The following is a 22,437-nucleotide window of genomic DNA, read 5'->3' on the forward strand; positions in this document are numbered from 1 at the left end:
GTGGCAAGGGAGTGTAGCGCGGAGCTGCAGGACAGCTTCCCGCTTGAGGCAGGGATGCTCTGGGGCCCAGGGGAGGCACGCGGGGGCGGCAGATGGGGGCTAGGGGATGTTCCGGAGGAGGCACGCGGGGGGCGGCAGGCAGGACTGGGGGAGAGACCCGGCTCCAAACATTGGTGGAGTTGGGCTCTTGGGCCCTGAATATTCCTGGAGCCCGGGCACCATGGGCCTATACAACTTACCGCCCCTAGGAAAGGCTAGATAAGGTGGGAAATGACATCATCTGCTGTTCTTTACTCCCCCACAACTGAATACCTAAGAGAAGCTCCGGAAGAAAAGGACTTGAAACAGGGGTGGGGAGCCCAAGCTGCAAAGCAAGTGCAAGCCTGCTTGTATTATCAGTCAGGGTGAGAAACTGCTAATTCATAAACAATCTATCTAGTATGTTAGACTTAGTTTGGGACTTTGTTTATTTGCTAGGTAATCTGCTTTGATCTGTTTGCTATCACTTATAAATCACTTAAAATCTATCTTTTGTAGTTAATAAACTTGTTTTTGCTTTATTTAAACCAGTGTGCTTTTGAGCGAAGTGTCTGGGGACAAATCTCAGATTGGTTAACACAAGCATATTGTGCATATCTTTCTCACATTGAGGGGAGGGCGAACTTTATGAACTTACTTTGTACAGCTCTCTGTACAGTGTAAGATGGTACAATTTTGGCTTTATACTCCAGTGGGGGGGGAGGTGCATGCCTGGGAGATGGAAGTTATCTTGCTGTAACCTCTCTATTGTTGGTTCATGCAGTGGCTGGTCAGAGAGCCTGCATGTAATTGAAGTTGGGTGTGTTTCTGCCTATGTGAATGCTGGTGGGAGTGTAGGATCAGGAGTGGTCTACAGCTTGTCACAGCATCACAGTAAGAGAGGGAGCCCAGGCTGGTGAGTCAGAGGGCTCAGTGGTACCCCAGTTCCAGGTGGCACCCCAGGGGGAACCCATCACAGGTACTCCATCCATTTCACCTCCCTCCCCCAACCAAACACCTTTCTCTGTCCCTGTCCAGGAACTCGTCTCATGAGAGCCTATTATGACAAGAGATAGACCATCTCCTCAATGTAGGAGCCATAGAACCAGTGCCCCTAAATCTAGGAGGCACAAGCTTTTACTCTCACTATTCCTGATACCCAAGAAAAAGAGAGGTTGGAGACCCATAATAGATCTCAGAGCGCTCAACAAATTTGTCAAGGCTCAGGGGTTCAAGATGGTCACTTTGGTGATGATCATTCCAGTGTTAGAAAAAGGAGACTGGTTCACGGCCCTCGACCTCCAAGATGCTTACTTCCACATTTCAATCATACCAGGTCACAGAAGATACCTCAGATTCACACTCGGCCAGGACCACTACCAGTACAGGACACTCATTGGTACAGAGACCTTTTGGACTCTCATTGGCCCCCAGAGTATTCTCCAAGGTCCTCTCTGTGGTGGAGACCCACCTACTTTCCCAAGGCATTATGATCTACCCTTATCTGCACGATTCATTCCTCAAGGTGTGTTATCCATCAAAATCAGAAAGTCAAGAGCTAATATTTCTAATGTATAAAAAGAAATGGGGGGAAAAACCCTAAAAAACAAATAAAATCCAAAAAAACCTTTCAGATTTTATATATTCTAAAACATCAGAAAAAAGGCATAACCCAATTTTTTCCATGTAGGTCTCCTTTAAACAATGTGAAATTAATCCCTTTTGCATAAATTACAAAATAATATCTATAACTTCAGCTTCATGACTAAATTTTTATTTATATTAATTAAATTGAGATATCACCAGATTGGTATTGGAGAGAGACAAATTTGAATGTAGAAAAAGAGGCAGTTGACAGGTAGAATGGGGCGGGATAGAAAGGCAGAATGGGTAAATGTTTTTTATTTTTAAATTTAAACCAAATAAATTGCTCCGTTAGTAAACATTCTAAAGGAAATAAAGAATAGTTCTAAATGCTAAACACTAAATTTTAGTACATATAAAACTCAAATGTCTATAGCTATTATCTTCATAAGTGTTATTTTTTATAAATATTGAGATCTGATCACTAGAAGTACACCTTATCCACTTTTTATATAAAAGGTATTAAACAGGAGACAGGACAATGCAATTCTGAAATGTTCACATTGTATGTTACAGGTTGCACTATATGCTTTGTATTGGAAATCTTAGCGCTTGTGCAAAGGACAGCAAAGTACTGTATAAAAGTTAATACTTTGCTCTTTCCCATGCTTCCAAGGTGTGATTGTCTGAGTTGCTGCCCATCATGAATCATATTTGATATAGATAAATGACAAGGAATGTGACTGTGTGTGTGCAATAAGCTATTCTGAAAAATCACCAGTTCAGCTAGGAAAACCAAGAGACATCCTGGGATGAAAGAGCATCTCAATGGTAAATGTATTCAATGACAATGACCTCATACAAAAAGGGATGTTGAATTTAGACCCCAAAAGGGAAGCTGCTGTTGTTTTGGGAAGACACTAGACTGCCCTTACAGGTTCTGTACTTATGAAGTGTAAAAGTTGCATGATCCTGCTGACTAGGAAGGGAGGGAGGTGAACACCTTCCCCCAGACAGAAACGTAAGAGGAACCAGGACTCCATTCCCCCTTCCCCACATTCATATATGCAAAAAGACCTGTCTGGCTGTGTTAGGGGGCCTCTGGGCACAAACTCTCCACACCCAGCAAATGCTACAGTGCTGCTGATGGGGGATCTGTGAAGCAGCCAGAGCTGCTACCAAACTCTCTGCCTGGACTCTGATCTTCCCCAATGATTCTTGCTACATTTTGAGACATTGGCTTCTCTGGCCTTTTGGAGCCCCCCAGGAGAGGTAGGAGGCATAGCCTTTTTCTCCCCATCCACACCCCATTCAATCTACCCCATGTAAAGGCAGAGGGTGTGGAAGGGTGAAGGAGGTTAAAGGAGACTAGTAGCAAGTGGCTCCCTTCCTGTAGTGCTTCAAACGTACAGCCCTATTACAAGGAGCAGAGAACTTCAGGGAAGAGTCCTGCCCCTTTCAAAGGTGACCCTTTGAGGGAACTTAAAGGGCAGGTAGCTCATTTAGAGGAGTAAAATCGCTCAGGTCATATACTGGATAAGTAGAGTAGCCAAGTAAAAGTGTCAGCTCTCATTCCTTGATGAGGGTGAGGCGGGAGCATTCCCTGGGGTTGGGGGGGTCTCCCTTGGCTTGTATGGGGGGAATCTCCCCAGGACATGGGATGAGAGCTCCCTCGATATGTGGGGGGCAGGTAACCTCTCTAGCTGTATATCTTGCTTTAGTAGTGGGTGTTTGCAGGAGTGGGGAGGGTGTTCCCTATAGGGATGTCTCCCTCAATAGCTGGGTGTATAAGGGGTTCACTGGGGGAAGTGTGGGATGTGTATGGAGGGAAGGACTCCTTGGAGGAAGTGGGGTAACTGGGGGGAGTGCATAGGAGGAAGGGCTCCCCGGGGTGGGGTGGTCGCTGGGGGGTAAGATGTGGACACGTATGAGAGAGGTCACAAGGGGATATGTGGGCGGCAGAGCGCCGGGAGGGGGTTACGCCGCTCTCGGCGTTGCGGCTCCGGGGCCGCCCCAAGCCCCGCCCCGGCCGGGCCGGAGGAAGGAGGCGGTGGCTGGGGGCGGGCGCGTCCGACGTGGCTGACGCTGACCCCGAGCCCCCCGCAGCGGGTAAGGGGGGAAAGGGGATGGAGGCGGCCCTTCCCCACCTCAACGGGGGCTGGACCCTAACTTGGGCCCGGCCCGGGCTCTCCCACCCGGGCGGGCTCTCGTGCGCGCCTAGTCCCGGGTGACCCGCGTGCCCGCGCTTGTTGCGAGCTGCACCCACCCCCACCCTGTATGTCCCGGGCGGCGGCGGGGACCGGCCCATCTCCGCGCTGCCCCACGCCGAGCGCGCTGGCAGGGCCCGAGCGCCTGCGGCCCCAGCGAGCTGTGATGGGCACCTCTGCGCTGCGGGCCCTGCCTAGGCGGAGGGTGGTCAATGTCAGTTCAAAGTAACTTACTGGCCAGGCTCCGTTCCCGGCCATGTGAACGCCAGGCTGCTCTGGGAGGCACAGCACCTTCCTGGACATCTGCATGCACATGAGCTGGGACATAGATTCATAGATTCTAGGACTGGAAGGGACCTCAAGAGGTCATGGAGTCCAGTCCCCTGCCCGCATGGCAGGACCAAAAACTGTCTAGACCATCCCTGATAGACATTGATCTAACCTACTCTTAAATATCTCCAGAGATGGAGATTCCACAACCTCCCTAGGCAATTTATTCCAGTGTTTAACCACCCTGACAGTTAGGAACTTTTTCCTAATGTCCAACCTAGACCTCCCTTGCTGCAGTTTAAACCCATTGCTTCTTGTTCTATCCTTAGAGGCGAAGGTGAACAAGTTTTCTCCCTCCTCCTTATGACACCCTTTTAAATACCTGAAAACTGCTATCATGTCCCCTCTCAGTCTTCTCTTTTCCAAACTAAACAAACCCAATTCTTTCAGCCTTCCTTCATAGGTCATGTTCTCAAGACCTTTAATCATTCTTGTTGCTTCTCTGAACCCTTTCCAATTTCTCCACATCTTTTTTGAAATGCGGTGCCCGGAACTGGGCACAATACTCCAGCTGAGGCCTAACCAGAGCAGAGTAGAGCGGAAGAATGACTTCTTGTGTCTTGCTCACAACACACCTGTTAATACATCCCAGAATCATGTTTGCTTTTTTTGCAACAGCATCACACTGTTGACTCATATTTAGTTTGTGGTCCACTATAACCCCTAGATCCCTTTAACATGGGAAACATCCCCACTCTGGGGAAGGGAGAGGGGCTATTCGCAGACGTTATCCGTACCCTTCACATGCTTCCTCCATGGTGGCCTGTCTGGGCTGTCCATTTTCCTTTGTAAAGCAGGTAATTGCAGCGCCTTGGAGGCTGTGATGCGGTTGGCTGTAATCCATAGTTTACCTGGCATAGCGAAGCCTAGTGGGTTGCTCTGTAGGATCTGTGATCAGGTTTTGATTGTTGACCTCGGAATCTCTGCCACTTGTGTTTTGGTGATGGTTTTGAGAGCTGTGGCCCCTAATTAAAAGGGATTCCTGAACTTAATGTGGCATCTGGGTGGGAGAGGGGGTGGTCTGGGTTTGACTTCCAAGCCACAGAACATCTAGTGAACCTGCTGTCCTTGTAAGATCCTTCTTTGGAACTTTGATTAGTTCCTTGTCACCAGAAGAGTGAATGACAAATCTGATTATCTACCTTTAATGTTGCTTTTAAAATTTCCATGTGAAAAAATAAGAGAGACTTCCTTTAACTGTCTTTGTGTGCTGTATGGGCCTGTGTTTTATTTTCACAGAGAATACGCAGGGATAACATGTAACATTGTTGGGTATGGCTGGTGTCAGTTGATCTTTCTCTGCCTGCCAGATCTGTGCTTAAGCCAGAGGAGAAGGAAAAGGAGAATTAGTTCTAGGGAGAAAAAAGGATGTACACCTCTACCCCGATATAACGCTGTCCTCGGGAGCCAAAAAATCTTACTGCGTTATAGGTAAAACTGCGTTATATTGAACTTGCTTTGATCCGCCGGAGTGTGCAGCACCGCCCCCCCGGAGCGCTGCTTTACTGTGTTATATCCAAATTCATGTTATATCAGACCGCATTATAACGGGGTAGAGGTGTATATGTAAGAGGAGGTAAGGGTATAGTCTGATGAGGGAGTAGGTGTTTGGTCTGTGTTGCTGTTTAAGGGTACGTCTTCACTTACCGGAGGGTCCGGCGGCAGGCAATCGATGTTCTGGGATCGATTTATCGCGTCTGGTTAAGACGCGATAAATCGATCCCGGAAGTGCTCGCCGTCGACGCCGGTACTCCAGCTCGCCGAGAGGAATACGCGGCATCGACGGGGGAGCCTTCCTGCCGCGTCTGGACCCGCGGTAAGTTCGGACTAAGGTACTTCGAATTCAGCTACGTTATTAACGTAGCTGAATTTGCGTACCTTAGTCCGAAGTGGGGGCTTAGTGGGGACCAGGCCTTTATCTCTGTTTTGGATTTTTAAATGCAGGAAGATTAATTGAATTCTAGGCACTGTAAGAGGCAACATTTACTATCATTTTTGGCAGTAGTATCAATTTATCCCCACACCAAGATAAATAAACACATGCCTTTAAATTAAACAAGTGTAGAATATATTATATGGAGCTGCAAAATACAGCATAAAATTTTCTTTAAAAAGGCACCAAAAATTAAAGTTGGGGACTGGCCTGGGTAGCTGAGGATGGCTAGATACAGTGTGAAAAAAGTAGGGCTTCGTAGCTGTCCACAAGAGAATGCCAGTGAAGAGAATGGGGGGGAAACAGATTGCTCAACTCTTCTGCTTTGATTTTCTTGCAATATTTGGCTGTGCTTGCTTGCCTCCAGCTTTAAGAACTTCTGTTCTGTGATATATAACAACTGCTGCCTAATTTGATCACCAGTACTGATCTAATGCTCAATTGTAGAAGAACATTGAACTGTTTGGGGTTCTGTCTTTTAGTGATTCAATGAGAGACAAAACAGAGACCCCGATTGCGTGTGGTCACTCAATCTTCAATTATCCAAACGTGCATATGATTAAAATTATCAACATGCCCAAGTGTTTACAGGATTGGAACCTACAGATCATATGGAACTTTTTATAAGAGTAGAGATTAAGGCCTTAGTGTTTGGACCAAACTCCAACTTGGGTAATGACATTCTTCACACTCAAGTTTCCCCTGTAGTTACCACTGGATATACAATTTTTGCTTAGTGTCCTATGTGGTTTTGTGTCATTACTGTGTGCTGGTAAATGGATACTGCATTTAAACCAAAGGGTGAGTAAAGTGATCCTTGTACACATAGACTATAAAATGCTCTGGGATCCTTCAGGATGAAAGGTGTTAATATAATTATTACTAATTCAGAAATGAACCCGTTAGCAGTTTTTTACTTCTAATTGTTTTTTTATTATTATCTGTATTGTGATAGCAGCTGGGAGCTTCATTGGACCAGGACCTAGATTGTTCTAGATACTGTGCAAACACAGAACAAAAAGACAGTTCCTGCCCCAAAGAGCTAGCAATGTAACTATTGCCTATCTATAGTTAGGACTGTTTTTAACGTTTTGTTAGACAGTTGTCTAGGCGGCAAGTAGAACAGATAGTAGAACCCCACTCTGGCTCCTATTTTTGGGGAGCAAGGGTAGTTTGAAAAATGAAGGTAAATGATTACTAAGTGCTGTTTTCCCTGCAAACTTTCTTTTTCTTCTTCTTTACTTTTCTAACAGTAAGTGAAAGCAAACACAACCAAGGATCAGAACTGGGAAAGTGAAGTGAAAGTCTGGGATAGACACTTAAAACTTCTTTCACTAAACAAGAGTACTCCACCATGGAAGTAGATCTCATCATGGAATGGACCACCCAAACACCCCCGCAGGAACCTGCTTTAATACAGAAAAAATAATCCCATTGATTGCACTCCCCTAGTTGTCTCCTTCCACCCCATGCTAGAACCCTTTCAGGGTGTCATTATGCAGTTAAACAACCCATACTTGATGGTGACCACATCCTGAAAGAAATCTTTCTTAACTCCCCCCCACCACCACCACCACCACCATTTCTGCCTTCAAACAACTTCCGTCCCCCAACCTTGCAAGTTCTCCACAGATCAGGACACAGTGACTCAAAGTGGTGCCGGAACAACAGATGCAAAACATGCAGACGTATCAATACTGCTATGTTGATCAGTACTCTTCCCCCCCACCCCCCAACACACTTTTCATCATCCATGAGTCCTACACTTGCCTATCAGAACATCTGGTGTATCTCATCCAGTACATCAAAAGCCACAACAACTCTGTGGGTGAAGATAGACAATCACTGTGCTCTCGAATGAACTCATGGAAAAAATACATCCTATCACCTGTGGGCAAACCATTTTCATGAAGTGATCGCCCCATATCTAACCTCTCAGTTCTCACCTTCAAAGGAAACCTACACAATGCCTTCAAATGATGAGCCTTAAATTAAGCAAAACTTAAATTCATTACGCTACTGGACATTAAAAATCATGGACTTAACAGAGACAGGTTTATAGCTCATTACAACACTCTAACATGCCCTTCTACCTGCTAACCCTTAATTGCCCACTTCATTTTAAGTGGCCTCCTACAGCATGTGTAGATCCCCTTATGCTTAACAATCTGTCCCACCTTCTATTTAGCTTGGATACTTTGGTTACCTTTTCCAGTCCTGAAGAAGAGCTCTGTGTAGCTTGCAGTGTTGCCCATTCCACCAATATAAGTTGGTCCAATAAAATACCTCATCTCACCTACCTTGGTCTTACTGAGGAAACAATCAAAATAATAGGGGGCCGGGGGAAGTATAGCAGGCAGTGGATAGAGAATGGATTGGGACTCAGAAAACGAGGGTTCTGTTCCTGACTTGGCCTCTGGTGTGTTAGGTGACCACTCCATGCCTCGGTTTCCCCATCTGTAAAATGGTGATAAGGATTTCTTTGGAAAGTGCTTTGAGATCTACTGATGAAAAGTGCTTTGAGATCTACTGATGAAAAGTGCTAGATGAGACAATGATGTATTCAAACAGTATTGCATTTTTATAGTTTATATTATGTATCCCAATTCATGGAAAAAGTTTTAAATATTTAGGTTGGTATTTTCAAAGAAGCTAAGGGAGTTTTAAAATACAATGGGAGTTGGGAACCTAAATTCCTTAGGCTCTTTTGAAAATCCCAATCTTAATTATTTTAGTCAGCAGTCTGTGTACAAATAAGCACACCCGACAGGCAAGCAAAATATGTTAGAACATAGATGTGCCACCAGAGGGATTTTTTTTTATGCCCAGATTGTTTTGAAATCTCTGATTGCTTTGATTATTGTTTACTAGTTGAAATTCTAAACATACAGACTTGTGTGCATGGAGGGGGGGGGGGAACAATTTAAACTATTGATTTGAACAGCAGGCTTGATGTACAAAATACCTCGCCCTAGTGGGAGAACTTTTGTGTGTTTTACGTTTTTGCATGGTGCTCTGATTACCCAAAGTCTTAATCACAAATTTCCTATTAATTGTGGTATTTTACTTTCAAATTCACCTAGGTGTTACTGAATTTTGCAATTTTGTTTAAAATAGCAACAATAATACGTACAATATTAGCTCAGATGCTCAAGTCTGGTATTCTGCCTCTGGCAGCAGCCAATAGTTGAAACTTCAGAGAGTGATGAGAAAACCCATAATGCTTTTAGCAAATTGTACTGTTCTGTATATGGGAGAATAATTCCTCCTTGATAACTAGTGGTGGTCAGTTTACACCATAGAGCATTAGAATGATAACCTTTCTTAGATTCTTTTTTCTGTTCTATTTGAATTCTTTATTTCAGTGGAAGACACCAGGTATTTGACTGGGAGACATTTTTTAATGACTAGACAGTAAATTGTCAAGAGGTAGTTTCTCCCAGCAGAACAGGTGCCTTAGCATTATCTGTTTTTTTTTAAAGGCTGAGTCGTTAGATGAGTTGATCTCTCTTCTGTGTATCCCTTGTGTTCCTAGCATCTATAGCATCCCTTTGTTTCCTTTTATTCCCCTGTTGGTCATTCTTTATCCATTTGTTGTCTCATTTTATGCTTAGATTGTAAACAGTTTGGGGCAGGACATAGCACAGAGAGGTACTGGTCCGTGACAGGGGCTTCCAGACATTTCAGTAATAGAAGTAATAAATAATAATAATATCTATAAGACTTGATTTACTATTATAGTCAGACGCTAATGCACTTGGCCTATTTTTTCATGCCCCTAATATTAATAAGACTTTTCAAAATAATATATTAATGTAATGCTTGGTTTTCCTATACAAGTGTTTGGTTACTAATGGCAATGCAGAGCTAGTTACCTATGTTATTTCTAAGGAAGAAATTAAAAATAATTTTAAATAGGAAATAAGTAATTAGCAATTAAAATATCATGCTAATAAAAAACCCGTAAATGTAAAATGTGAGCAAACACTTATCACATTTTGAAACTGGAAAGTGAGTGAAGAAAGCATTGGGCTTTTAAAAAGTTTTGGAGTGTAGTGTCACCTACAAAAATCCATTGGAAATTCTGTGTGTTACTGTGGGATTTTTGTATGTGCTGATAGGATGTAGAATATTTGCATATGGCTTCCTTGCTGAGTGTTCTACAGTAGAAATTCCTGCTGCTTGCATTAGGTTGCTCCATGTTGTAGCTAGATTCACAAGCAAAGCTGGTTTGGGTTAGCTGTTGTGCTTCTTTACCATTTTTTCAAGTCATTATTTGTAAGTAGTTTGTGCTTTCATAACTAATTTTGGCTTCACCAGTGCTTAAAATGGGGGCAGGGAGAGAGGAAGAGGCACAAAGCATCACAGATGTAGCAAAATGAATAAATAAGTTCAAACCTGTTACTGAAAGATACGCTTAAAACTCTGTTTTACCAAAAATGCTGCTTCCAGATTAGGATAAACCCCCCACTTTTTTCAGACCACTTTAAGTTCTGGCTTTCACCCAGGGGTGCTGGAAAAGGGTGAGTAACAGAGGAAGGGGGTGTAGAGGAGAGAATGGGGGGCAGGGTCTTGAGAGGAAAGGGGGGTGCGGGGAGAAGGGCCAGCACGAGAGGGTAGGGCCACGGTTTGGGTGCTGGCGCTTCCCCCCCCACACACTTTTAGGGCGTTTCCGCTGCTCCTGCTTTTACCCCAAATAAATTTATTTTGCTAACTCTAAAAGAATTACAAGTTAGGTAATAGAACTGTTTTATTTCTGAACTGACCATTCTAGTGGAATTGTGGAGGGTTTTTATAATTGAGCCTCTAGTAGTTTGAAAATGGAGATGCTACTTTGGCTAAATTGGCTGATCACTTGGCCTGGGAATACTGGCATCACAGGTTTTAGTCATGCATGTAACTTTTCCCTTAACATTAATGATTGCTACTTGCAGGGCACTCTTAATCATGTGCAACGAACAAGCGTATGTGTAGGAGTCAAGATAGATATCTCATTCAGTACCCTCTGTGGACTTTGTTCTCTAGTCCTTGTGCAGGCAAAACTTTAATACTGCAGGATCTGGACCTATGTGGGAAGAATAGAAGCAGCTCTGGTTTAAGTGGGTGGGAATATCGGGAATTGTTGCATAAGTAATCATGAAGGCTTCCGTGCTGCAAACTGTGCACAAACAGACTCCTAGCACAGTTTATTTGATTGATCGACTTTTGTGAGGCCTCATGAACAGCGAAGGGTCTGCCTATGGGCAATGCATAGTGGGATCCAGGAGTAACCAAACTGCTTACATTGCCACCAATAAGCATAGATCATGGAAAGGCTCTTGTGGCTAACCTCGATTTGACTCTTTTCGTATGTAATTATGGGTTAGTGAATTTCCTCTACTCTTTGTTAAGTAGATAAATAAAAAAGTGAAACTGTGTAAGTATACAGTAATACATGACATACTCAAATTATATTGTATTTTTATATTTTATATAATTACAGTAAAAGGCATAATTTTAAAAAGTAACAATTTATTAGAGCAAATGTGTGAAGTCCTACTTGACTGCAGAAAAAGTAGAAAGACCCCGAGGAGTTCCTTTTTAACATCGAAAACATAAATAACACTGCTCTACAGCCAAAATGCTTCTGAAATAAATGTAGTCAAACTTTACTAATTCTGGGTCACTGCGAACGAAAATGATGCTTAAAATTGTTGATTGGCTTTAGTTTTCAAGATATGCTATAGGGTCAGTATATACAACCCTTGACTTGGGAATGGCGGAGGATAAGTGAGTTATAAAGGGAAGGGATCTCAATTTAAACCAGAAATGACTAAAATACATCTTTGACTGGATCTATGAATAAATCTATGACTGGGTTTGGACAGTACTTGCTTTTTAGGCAAAACAATGAATGATGCAATCTGAAGCTGGTATTGCATCATACATGATATGAATTGCATCATGTTATTCCTAGAAGTCATGGATGATGCAATCATAACGAAGCTTACATCACTCTGCTGAACAAATTGCCCTATATCAGCTCTAGAAATCATACAGTGTCGTGCTCTCTTATTTGTCAGTGTTTGATTTTGCAAAGGGACGCATTTCTGTTTAGCCAAAGTGAGCAGAGATGCCTCGTACTTGTGTGAACAGTGCAGATAACTTCTGCTATGTTTGTGGTGAAGTGACTTTTGCATCACAAAAGCGCAGTATAACCACTCTGGTTAAGAAAGCCTATCACCTTTCTTTTGGCTGCAAAATTGGAGCTCAGGACAAGAGGTGGGCCCCACACATATGCTGCAACACTTGTGCAACAAATCTTCGCCAGTGGTTGAACAGGAAAAGGAAGTCTATGCCTTCTGCAGTGCCAATGATTTGGAGAGAGCCAACAGATCATACCAGCAATTGTTACTTCTGCATGGTGCCTCCAGTTGGGAAAGGTGTGTCAAAGAAGAAAAAGTGGACTGTGCATTATCCAAACATTCCATCAGCTATACGCCCAGTACCCCAGGGAGAAGGACTGCTGGTTCCTGATGCACCAGAATCATTCTCACTTGAGTCAGAGGATGAAACTTCTGGTCCTGAATCATCAATGTCACAGGACCCACATTTTCTCCCATCCTCCTCCTCTGAACCACACCTCATAACACAAGGTGAACTGAAAATGACCTTGTCAGGGATTTGGAACTACCCAAGAGTAAGGCAGAGCTGTTGGGCTCCAGACTATAGCAGTAGAATCTCCTGGCAGGTGATGTTAGGGTTTCCATGTTTTGTGACCGTCAAAAGGATCTTTTCCCATTCTCCTTCTTCATGGAAGGTGATCTTGTAGCCTGCAACAACATCGATGGTGTGATGGCAGCCCTCAACATCGTTCACGATCCAGATGAGTGGAGACTGTTCATTGATTCATCGAAGACGAGTCTTAAAGCTGTTTTACTGCATAATGGCAATGTTTTGCCATCAATTCCAGTTTGTCATGCAGTCCATATGAAGGAAACCTATGACCACATGAAACAACTTTTGAGGTGCATAAACTATGACCAACATCAGTGGCAGCTTTGTGGCGATTTGAAGGTTGTTGCTCTCTTGCTTGGTCTGCAGACTGGGTACACAAAGTACTGCTGTTTTCTCTGCGAATGGGATAGTCGTGCAAGAGATTCCCACTACATCAAGAAAGATTGGTCACTTCGACAGTCATTGGAGCCTGGGAGGAAAAGTGTTCAGCATCCACAACTTGTTGAATCAAGGAAGATTTTGTTACCACCCTTACACATCAAGCTGGGTCTGATGAAGAACTTTGTCAAGGCCATTGACAAAACACAAGCAGCTTTCAAGTACCTCCGTGGAAAATTTGCAAGGTTAAGTGAAGCTAAGATAAAGGAAGGTGTCTTCGTTGGTCCTCAGATTCGTGAACTTCTTCGAGATGATGCATTTGACCATGCACTGCGTGGCAAGGAAAAGACGGCATGGAAAGCCTTCCAGTTAGTGGCAATAAATTTTCTCGGAAACAAGGCAGACAACTACAGGTTGTTGGTGGAAAACCTCCTCAAGGCATACAAAAGCCTTGGTTGCAACATGTCACTAAAGATACATTTTTTGCACTCTCATCTAGATTTTTTTCCACCGAACTGCGGAGCGGTGAGCGACGAGCACGGCGAGTGATTTCACTAGAACATTGCAACAATGGAGAAACGCTATCAGGGCAAATGGAGCCCATCAATGCTTGCAGACTATTGCTGGACAGTGACAAGAGATGCTCCATTTAGTGAAAACAAGAGACAAGCCAAGAAGCGCTGAATAGACACTGAATAGGACTAAACTATGTACATAATAGTTTTTTGCCTTTTGTTTCATAATAAATTTTATTTATAAAACCCTTTTGCTGATTTTTAAAGTGTTACATAAACAGAACAGGTGAAATATTATCATGTAAAGCAACCATAAACATATGAAAAGACCTAGGTTTACAATTTATGATTAAAACTCTACTATCTACACAGTATACATAGACATAAAATGTAAAAAACTTAAATATCTTAGAAACAGTAGCCAATCAGTTGTTTTAATTGTCATATTTGAATTCAGCACATCAAAATACATAATAAATAGCACATTTTATCTCTGAAGCAGACGACTTCTCAAAAATTGTAGACCAGTGTAATATAAATGAATTGAGATAAGGGAAATATGATCTTGACAAAGGCCTTGACATTGCATACACTTTGAAGCATGTTTAATTTTATGCACATAAGTTCCTTGAATTCAGTGGGGATTCTCTTGTTAATAAAGCTGCCCACGGGCATAAGATTTTGCAGGATCAGGCCCCAAATCGGGAAATTTGTGTGAAGACACTGGCAACTGCAGTACCCTCAACTGAGTGCACCTGTGCAGTCCCATTAATGGGATGCAGGGGTCTGTGCTGGAATAGCCGACTGTGGATTTGGTAGTTAATTAATTTTTGATGAATTATTTAATATGTGAATTTTTGTGAGCGAATACAATATTTATAACTAACATGAATTAGTTTTAGTACACACATGTAATAATTTTATGAACCACATGGGCTGTTATGAGATGCTTTGTTGCTGTGTAATGTCAATGAAAATTTGCCAGTTTGGTGACTTTTATGTCAGTTCTTTGCAATGGCATAAAGAGGATAAAGAACTTTTTTTTTTTTTTTTAAATCCAGGTGTGGCTTGCATTTCAGAGGAGAAAAGTTTTTGATAAAAGGACAAAACAAATTTAAGTGACATTTTTAAATGTTTATTTCAGAAATGTAATAACAATGAACACTCCCCCAAGATTTAAATTTTCAAACTTATTTCAAGAAATTATATTTTCCCTTGTTTTAGAGTTTAGCTAGCCTGGTATTTTTAAATTAAAAGAAAATAATGATGCTGCAACTGAATTGAAATGATGCAAAGAAGGCACATTGATGCATCTGTGGCAGGGAATCTGCCTTTGATATAGCTTCTAATGGAGTAATCTGAAGAGCAAAGTACAACAATGTGATTTGAAGGGGTGCCAGCTTGAGGGGAGGAGCAGGCAATTCTAAAGTGGCTAACTCCCTCTGTTAGCACCTCAGGCATTTGAAATTCATGGTAGGGAGACCTATTGCAGCTTATCTGTAAGGCACCATGCCCATGGATATGCTGCTGCCAGCTGCCTGTTTGCTCAGAAAATTACTGCTTAGACCAAGAAAGGACATTTTAAAGCTTAAAGCCAAGAAAAATGGAGGAACCCCCCAAATAAAGCTCCACCCCCATCTCATGTGCTGAGCAAAAAAACTATTTACATAACATTTATTTTCAAGATGACAAAATCTATATGCCTCTCTCTGTCACTCTCTGCATCTAAATGCCAGGGTTAGTCTCCACAGTCGAATGTGAAAAAGCCCAGATGATCCCCTGTGTTCTTACATGATCACTGATTTGGAGAAGACTAGGATCTGTCAGAATAACAGGCCCAGAGTTTATCTGCAGCTGATAAAAACTATGAACAGAGTGTTATATGCTTTGACTATACGCTCAGGAGGTGGGGTCTGCTTCGTATTTTAATAGGCTATGACTGATAATTGATTATTATATCCTCACCTGCCATGTCATTTTTAAATAGAGGGAAAATGAAACCAAAAGAAATGAGGTGCACTTAAGTCACTGGCATTTCACAGAAGCACGGTCAGTTATGTGGCCCTGAAGTGGTTATATGAATGGTATCAAGAGAGTGTCTGTGTCTAATATTGATACCAGCCTTGCAAAATTCTGCTTGGCCGCGGTCAGTATTTTGTCGATGGGCAAATAGAATATTCTGTACCACTGAAATAAACAAGTGTACTTCATCTATATAACTATTTATATTATGCTAATCACCAAAGTATCTAGGTGTGGATCCACTGGTAAATTTCATGACAGTTATGCAGTACTGCCCTGGACAAAAGCACATGCTAGCAGGAATATATCAGCTTGAATATTTTTTGTTGTGGAGCTGTTCCCATAATTTTATGGTGTTAGGATGGGTTGATCAGCAATTGGCAGTATTTTATAAGGGGGTTGTGTAAACCAGGATTTTTAGCCAAATTTTCCTGTGGGGTTGTGGGAGGATCAATGAGATTTTATATTCTTTAGCCAACTTTATTGCCTAAAAAACGTAGCTTTGGGACATATTACCCGCTGGCGTAAATCAGTGTAACTCTGCTGTCGTCAGTGAAGCTGCACTGACCTACACCATCTAAAGATTTGGCCCTTTAAGTTCATGAGGTAGGTTGTGATCTCACACCTGTACAAATCTAATTTTAGTGAAGTTACTCCAGATTTCCCCCAGTGCAATATGATCAGAATCTTGTCCTATATTTCTAGAATTCATTTTTTTCTGGCTTGTCTAGAAAATTTAATGTAATCTGAGGGTCAAGCTGGCCCTCATTGTGCAAGTATCAATGTCTTGTCCTTCAGTTTACTAACTTTACTGCATACTTGAAGGTTCATACATTAAACTGCACTGCTCAGCACTGTATTGTACATTCTAATAATTAATGAGAAATGGCTCGAGTTACTGATCGTTTCAGCAGAATTTACTGTGATCATCTGTATCATCTATTATTGATGTAGTGCAGGAATACAAGCAATACAAGAAGAACTCACAGGGATTCCCTAATGAAACTTATAATCATTGTTTTATCTTAAAAGCTATTTGATATGGAGAAAGTGTGTCCTCCACATTTTTAAAGGTGTCAGCATGTCTTCTTTGTACAGCCACATGCTTTACCAGATTCCTCAAAGTGACCCTTTCAACTTGTTCATGCGTAAATTTGACCAGCTGTACCACATCTCTTGAAGGATCCTGAACTTTATGAACTATGTACAGCCTCGCCTATAGCATAGCTGCTTTTCGAGTGTAAGGTGGCATTTGGGGACAACTGGCAAATAGTGAGAGAGAACAGGAAGTTTTGGCATAGGGAAAACCCCCTATGCTAAGTGCCATTGGATTTTTATTGGCAAGGACTCATTCTAGCCAATAAAAGGGATAGCTCAGTGGTTTGAGCATTGGCCTGCTAAACCCAGGGTTGTGAGTTCAATCCTTGAGGGGGCCACTTGGGGATCTGGGGCAAAATCAGTACTTGGTCCTGCTAGTGAAGGCAGGGAGATGGACTCGATGACCTTTCAAGGTCCCTTCCAGTTCTAGGAGATGGGATATCTCCATTAATTTATTTAACGAACCATACAGAACTATGGGATGGAGCTTAGTCTATCTGCTATATTCTAGTAAGGTGTGAACCTGTTGTTCAAGACAGTTCCGGTATTTCAAGCTTGATTCTTAGAGCACTAAGACATCCCCTCTGTCAGTAAAAACAACACCTGAACTTCAGTTATTTGTTCTGCAGCAGCAAGCTAACAAAATCTCTGACCACAGCGCTGCACTTACTCCGATTCATGATCCTCGAAGATCGATAACAAAGAACCAGAAGGATATGTTGGCTTTATCTGATTAGAAACCCAGCAAAAGGCAGTGACCTCCCCCCACCTAAATTGATGGGGAAAATTTTAAATATAAAATGTCTAAAGATGTTTGCAACATTCTTTTTGTTAAAATCAAGCTTCCTTAATTTTTTCACTAGCTTAAAAAAAAAATAAACAGCTAAAAATGTGGGTAGTGTGTGCTAATCTCTGATGTGGTTTATACAAAAAAAAAATTCCTTCCTCCTTACAAAATTTGACTTACTCATGCTGAATAACTATTTTTTATTTCAATTTTTTTTTCTTATGCACACCATCATGGTATGAGTGGGCAAGTCGATTTTTGTGTCTGGGCTGGTAAATTTTCAGGATGGTTTTGCAAGGCTGTCCTACCTGCAATGTAGTCCAAAAGAGTTACTGATAAATGTTAATTATAACCAATCATAACCTTCTATGAAGTGATTTTTTGAATATCAGAATTGGAATACCCTGAAAAGCACATTTTTGAATGAATATACAAAACCGTTTACTGTGGCGATACTTGAGCCTGTATATCAGGGGTTGGCAATGTTCGGCACGCGACTCGCCAGGGTAAGCACCTTGGCGGGCCGGGCCAGTTTTATTTACCTGCTGACGCGGCAGGTTCGGCTGATCGCGGCCCCCACTGGCCGCGGTTCTCCATCCCGGGCCAATGGGGGCGGCGAGAAGCGGCGCGGGCGAGCGATGTGCTGGCCGGGGCTTCTCGCCGCCCCCATTGTCCCGGGACGGCGAACCGCGGCCAGTGGGGGCCGCGATCAGCCGAACCTGCCGCATCAGCAGGTAAATAAAACTGGCCCGGCCCGCCAGGGTGCTTACCCTGGCGAGCCGCGTGCCGAACGTTGCCGACCCCTGCTGTATATAATAATGGTCGCTTAACAATATTTCTTCAGATGCAAGACTTACATCTGAAGAAGTGAGGTTCTTACCCACGAAAGCTTATGCTCCCAGTACTTCTGTTAGTCTCAAAGGTGCCACAGGACCCTCTGTTGCTTTTTACAGATTCAGACTAACACGGCTACCCCTCTGATACTTAACAATATTGTTACTCTCAAGCTTGCATCCTTATTTTTCTTGTAGTTAAATATAAAGGTGTTTTCATACTACAGAGCCAAATTATCAAAGCTATAATATCATCATAGACAATAAAGTACTTTAAAAAAATCCTTTTAAATCTCAAACCTGACATGCATATCTCTTCCTCTGATCTGTTGCTTTAATTACCCTTACTTCTACTGTATTTGTGAACTGTTTTTTTCTAGCATTCCTAAAGCACATTTTTTATTTTATTTTTTTTTCTAATGGGATTTCAGGCTCCTAGACTTTAATGTGATGCTTTGAGGCACACATATCTCCTATATATGATACCTGGGCAGTAAGCAGCTGAATGGGCTTGTGCTCTGCTGTCTTGCAGTTTTTAAGCAATGTAGCAGCAAATAACTTTAAGCATATGAAGACGGTTTTGAAGTCCAGCAGTTATTTGGAAAAAGAACTACATGGGAATGTAACCTTTATCTTAAATGATTGTCTGCCATTTTTGTCAAGCAGCAGAGCAGAATTGAATGTGGCTTGCTGTGCGGTAATTGCACAACCATAAAATGCTACCATGCAACTTAATATTTCTGTTTCTTGTTGAATAAAATGGTCTGGCTAGCAGATCTGCAAATGCCAGGTTTTCTTGTTTACATTGCTTCTCACTTTTTAGCACCAGCGGTTTAAAAGAAAAGTTTTTCAAGTGACAAGCCATAATTTAAAAAATGATGGATGCATAATAGGGTATAACAGCTAGAGATTTTTTTTTAGGACACATTTGAATAGTTCTATTTCCAAATTTTACTGTAGAAAAATAGTAGAGTGAATCTACAGCTATACACTGCAATTCTGTAGTCATACCGCTCTGTGCTGTGGTCCTATATGTTTTAGCCAACTAATTAGGGCTATGCTTGGTTGAATATTTGGATGGGAAACTAAGTATCATGGAAACTGTTTGGCAGTTCAGCAGGTGGGACTCTTCACTTTGTCAGTACTGAATCAGAGCCCTGGTATATTGTTAAGGGGCACTGGACTGTTGTATGAGACATAAAACATGAGTTCTGAATCTTTGTGTCCATTAAAATTCACATATTACTTTTTGTAACAGTAGGGGTGTTTCCTGAGTTCTGATTTCTCCAAGGTAATTAAATTCTACCTACCTGTATCTCTCCTGCACTTTCAGTTGAATAGAGTATTTTTCTTCATTTCTTGTCTTAAATTTCTGTGTAGTGCTACTGTACATTGTTAAGTAGCTACTGCAGAACTGGTTGCATTTAAGTATGGAGTAAAGCATTCTCCTAACTTCCCTTACAGGGATGTTTGGATGAGCACTTAGATAAGGAATGTGTTTAGAGATCCTCCGATGAAAGGAACTGTATTCTTACATATTTAAGCTTTAGTTTAAACCATAAATAAATGTAGTAGTTTTAAATCGGGAAGAAGGGTAGAGTGGGGGACTTTAGAAATAAAATCATTATCTTAGAAACCACATCTTGAACAGCTTTGAGGTTATGTATCGACTAAGCCTAACCTCACCCCTGGGAGGTAGCTAAATATTATTATCCCCATTTTATAGATAGAGATGGATAAGGATGTGTATTTCTGAAGTGCTGAATGACTGATGTTTCCATTAAAGTCAGTGGGAGTATTGCAAACTCAGAACCTCTGAAAATAAGCCCATAAATTATTGTAAGGTTCATGGTCGCATAGGTACTCTGTAACATAACTAGTGATAGAACCCAGAGCTCCTGACTGTACTCTGCTTTAGCCACAAGATTATCCTCCCCAACTGTTTGTATTATTTCCCATAGAACTCTCTTAGACTATATGTGTGTATCTCCTCTTAGATGCCTGCAAAACAAACAAACAAAAAACATGTATCAGCAGTTAAAATTGTTGAATTACTTGTACACAACTTCCCTCAAAAGGACGTATTCCTCTCTCACTTTCAATACTAAGATATGTAGGCGAGGGGGTGCAAATTTTATCTTTTGCTGAAAACCATTAATGGCACACCCATTTAATCGGAGCAGTTGCTGGGGAATAAATTCAGCATAGTTGATTTCACTGACTAAACACTGTATAGATGTTGTACCTGGTGATGTTTGCAAACCTATTTACAGTAACTAACAGGTGCAAATTGGTGTTTGTTGACTTATAGTTAAATTGGTGCAGGCTTTTACTAACTTAATGCTACATCCCTGCCACATTAAACAAGTGAAGCAATGTACTATTCAGAACTGTTTTAATGGTTTATACAATGCATATTTTTATGTAACACATGAAATAAGTGTCAGCCTCCTGGCACAAAGTGTAAGGATTTGACAGCTGAGATGGTCATTTAATTGACTAGCTTATTTCTACTCTGTGTGACTAGTTAAGGCAATTCTACTGTATATGCATGTAAATAAACTAGATGTTTTATATTTATTGAAAGTTTAAAGGTATTTGAAGCCATATCAATAAAATAACTCAGTACATTTTAAAAGAACATGTGTCTACATTGGGGTGACATAAGGTTGATTGCTCAAGAGAAATTTGTGGTGTTTAAAGTTCTTTTTCCTGATCTTGGTACTGGAAGATTTTTGCCATTGATGTAAAGAGTCAGAGCTTGGGTTTTTTTCAGGAGAAAGATGTGTCTAGTCAGTTGCACTGCAGCTTGAACAGCTTTTGTAGAACTTATGATCCATTTCCATTCAGGCCTAGAGCCTTCTCAGTAGTTTCTAAAACAAGCACGTTTGTTTTTCAATTCTTTAGCTCCATCAGTACAGCTGAAATAGTCCCCGTTGGGAAAAAAGTAAATTGCCCAGCCTTGCCTTGAATCTGGAAGCTCAAATCCTTCCTTTTTATAATAGTAGTTAAAGTTAACATTTCCCTTGTATTTGATTTCTCTCAGGAGCTTAGATGAAAAGGCAGTTAACACTCTTCATCCTGTTCTCTTTGCTAATACTCTGCTTGATTTTAAGCCATCAGCTAATTAATGTCATGCAGAAAGTTGTGTGAATGTGTGCCTTGTCTACACCTGAGAATAACCTCATCCAGCAGTCAGTCTAGCTATACGGGGGTCCCCGGTATACATCTCCCCCTTATCTGTTGTTTCAGATATCCGTCACTCATCAATACAGGAACGTGTTCCAATTTACGTTGGTCCTGATCTGCATATCTATCGTTTGCACGGCTAGAGACTGACATGAATTGGAACATGTTCCCCTATTGTACAGTACTGTACTTGCCTCCACCGGCTACGTTCAAGGCTTATTACCTATAGAGGACGTTCTCCACGCTGATTAAGGAGACAGCAGGTGAAGGAAAACCCAGTGTAAAGGAGTTTTGGAAGTCCTACAACATCTTGAACGGCATGGAAAACATTGACGCGTCATGGGAAGAGGTCACTTCGCAACGTATGAACGGCATTTGGCGCCGTGCATAGCCAGATGCTGTCCACAACTTTGTGGGATTTGATGCCATTCCTGCTCTCAAGCAAGAAATTGTCAAGTTGGCGAAGGATGTCGGCTTCGAAAAGGTGGAGGAGGAGGATGTACAGGAGTTGTTGGAGTCTCATGCTGAGCAAATGACAAATGAGGAACTGATTGAGCAGGACTACCAACGGATATCCGAAAAAAGCAAGGATGATGATGACAACGTAGGGCAGGAAGCCAGGAATCTGACAAGAAAGAATCTCTCCCGTTTCTTTGGATTGCTGGATGAGATGACGGAAATCCTATAGAGCAGTGATCCTTTTCATGAACGGTCTGCCAAAGTCTGCAGGGCTCTCAATGACGCAGTGGCTTGCTACAGGGAGATCTATCATTCAAAGATTCATGCAAAAGAGCAGATGTTGATAAAATCCTTTTTTAAGATTTCT

At 41.9% G+C, this 22,437-nt stretch overlaps 1 protein-coding gene across 3 annotated transcripts in view; it reads left to right on the plus strand.

Annotated features, from left to right (window-relative positions):
- Positions 1–3,567: 3,567 nt before the first annotated feature.
- Positions 3,568–22,437, plus strand: part of NMNAT3 (nicotinamide nucleotide adenylyltransferase 3) — a 94,019-nt gene continuing 75,149 nt past the window's right edge. For 2 of the 3 annotated variants that reach the window (XM_005282518.5, XM_005282519.5), the window contains exon 1: positions 3,568–3,711. Coding sequence is in view for 1 of the 3 variants with exons in the window: in XM_065558067.1 (XP_065414139.1) it covers positions 12,820–13,716 (897 nt within the window). In the remaining 2 variants the exon portion in view is untranslated. Of the gene's footprint in view, positions 3,712–7,325; positions 18,049–22,437 lie in introns of those variants that run through there. The other variant, XM_065558067.1, reaches the window with a different exon arrangement.

The sequence above is a fragment of the Chrysemys picta genome, chromosome 9 (assembly GCF_011386835.1).
Source record: "Chrysemys picta bellii isolate R12L10 chromosome 9, ASM1138683v2, whole genome shotgun sequence".
In the NCBI taxonomy this organism is placed as follows: Eukaryota; Metazoa; Chordata; order Testudines; family Emydidae; genus Chrysemys; species Chrysemys picta.